General features: G+C 44.6%; 1 protein-coding gene across 1 annotated transcript in view; it reads right to left on the bottom strand.

Annotated features, from left to right (window-relative positions):
* Window positions 1-619: 619 nt before the first annotated feature.
* Window positions 620-1,317, bottom strand: part of ptprr (protein tyrosine phosphatase receptor type R) — a 59,870-nt gene continuing 59,172 nt past the window's right edge. The window contains 2 exon segments of the mRNA XM_056275726.1: window positions 620-953; window positions 1,103-1,216. Of these exon segments, the coding sequence (XP_056131701.1) occupies window positions 860-953; window positions 1,103-1,216 (208 nt within the window). The 3' untranslated portion in view covers window positions 620-859.

Raw genomic sequence — 1,317 nt, 5'->3', positions numbered from 1 at the left:
CGACCATGTTTCAATATGAAATACTAGCATTAGCATCTAACGTAGCACTGCCATGATCAACAGGTTAGCACTGAAGCACTAAAGCTGCTACCAGCTTCTACAGGTTAGCACAGATTTGCTACTGATGGCTTATGGATTAATCTGATATTCATGTTAGCATGAGACATTGGAAAATAATGTTAGCATGGAGCTATTCACGAAGCTGAGAGCATTTATAACAACACAAACACCACACCGCAGATGTATAAAGTACCGCATGGGGGGAGAGATTATTCAACTATACAAGCATGACCTCAACCCAAGGCGTCCCGACTAACAGTCATTTTCCCATAACTTTCATCATATAGAAAACAAATTTGTTACAAAATATTCTAAAATCCTAAAAGTTCCAAACAACAAGTGCTACTGAATAACACCTCCACTTTGAGTCAGTCAGTCAGTCCCAACAGCCTGAAAGTCTCCGTGACGGTAAAACGAAGAGGTACGACTGCACAAAAAGGACAGCCGGCCGGTTAAAAAGACAATCCAACAGTCTAAGTCCTCCAAACAACGGTTCACAAAAGACACCAGGAGTAGTGAAGGAAAAGAGGATGAAGAAGAAGAAGAGCAGGAGAAGAAGAAAGTATACATTCCATAATCAGACGTTTAAATCTCCCTTTTCCGCCAGTAGGTCATCTCTCAGCTGTTTTTAATGGCTGTCCAGGCTGCAAATCAAACCTTAAATCTTCTTCTTCTTCTTCTTCTTCTTCTTCAGAAACTCACAAATGTCAGTCTCTGGGTACGAGCCACTAACAGCAGAGGAAGTGCTACATTAGCGCACTTCCGGAATTAAGCTGATGCTTCCTGTGACAGCGACAGGTCATTGGCCGGATGAGGTGGACAGGCGTAACTCGTACAGGCCCAAGGCATGATGGACAAACTCATACTGCTCCCCTGTCTGGATCATCCCCCCCCTGCAGACACACAGACAGAGAGACAGTGAGACACACAGACAGGTAAACAGAAAGACACAAAAACAGACTGTAACACACTGCACTACATTAAGATGTGTGTGTGTGTGTGTGTGTGTGTGTGTGTGTGTGTGTGTGTGTGTGTTTGAGACCTGTCTGCTCGTAGTTGACACACTATGCCCAGTACGTCCACCACTCCCTCAAGCTGGAGCTGCCGACAGCCTATCGTTGTGGCGATGAAGCAACCTGTCCGGCCAATCCCAGCACTGCAAACCAGAAGAGAGGCGGGGCTTAGAGGCATTACGGGCCATGGAGTTATTTTATATGATAAAAACATAACATCTATTCCCACAGAACTTTTTTCAAA

The sequence above is a fragment of the Lampris incognitus genome, chromosome 3 (genome assembly GCF_029633865.1).
Source record: "Lampris incognitus isolate fLamInc1 chromosome 3, fLamInc1.hap2, whole genome shotgun sequence".
Lineage (NCBI taxonomy): Eukaryota > Metazoa > Chordata > Actinopteri > Lampriformes > Lampridae > Lampris > Lampris incognitus.
Note: the sequence above shows the minus strand (reverse complement) of the source record. Positions and strands in the feature narration are given on the sequence as shown.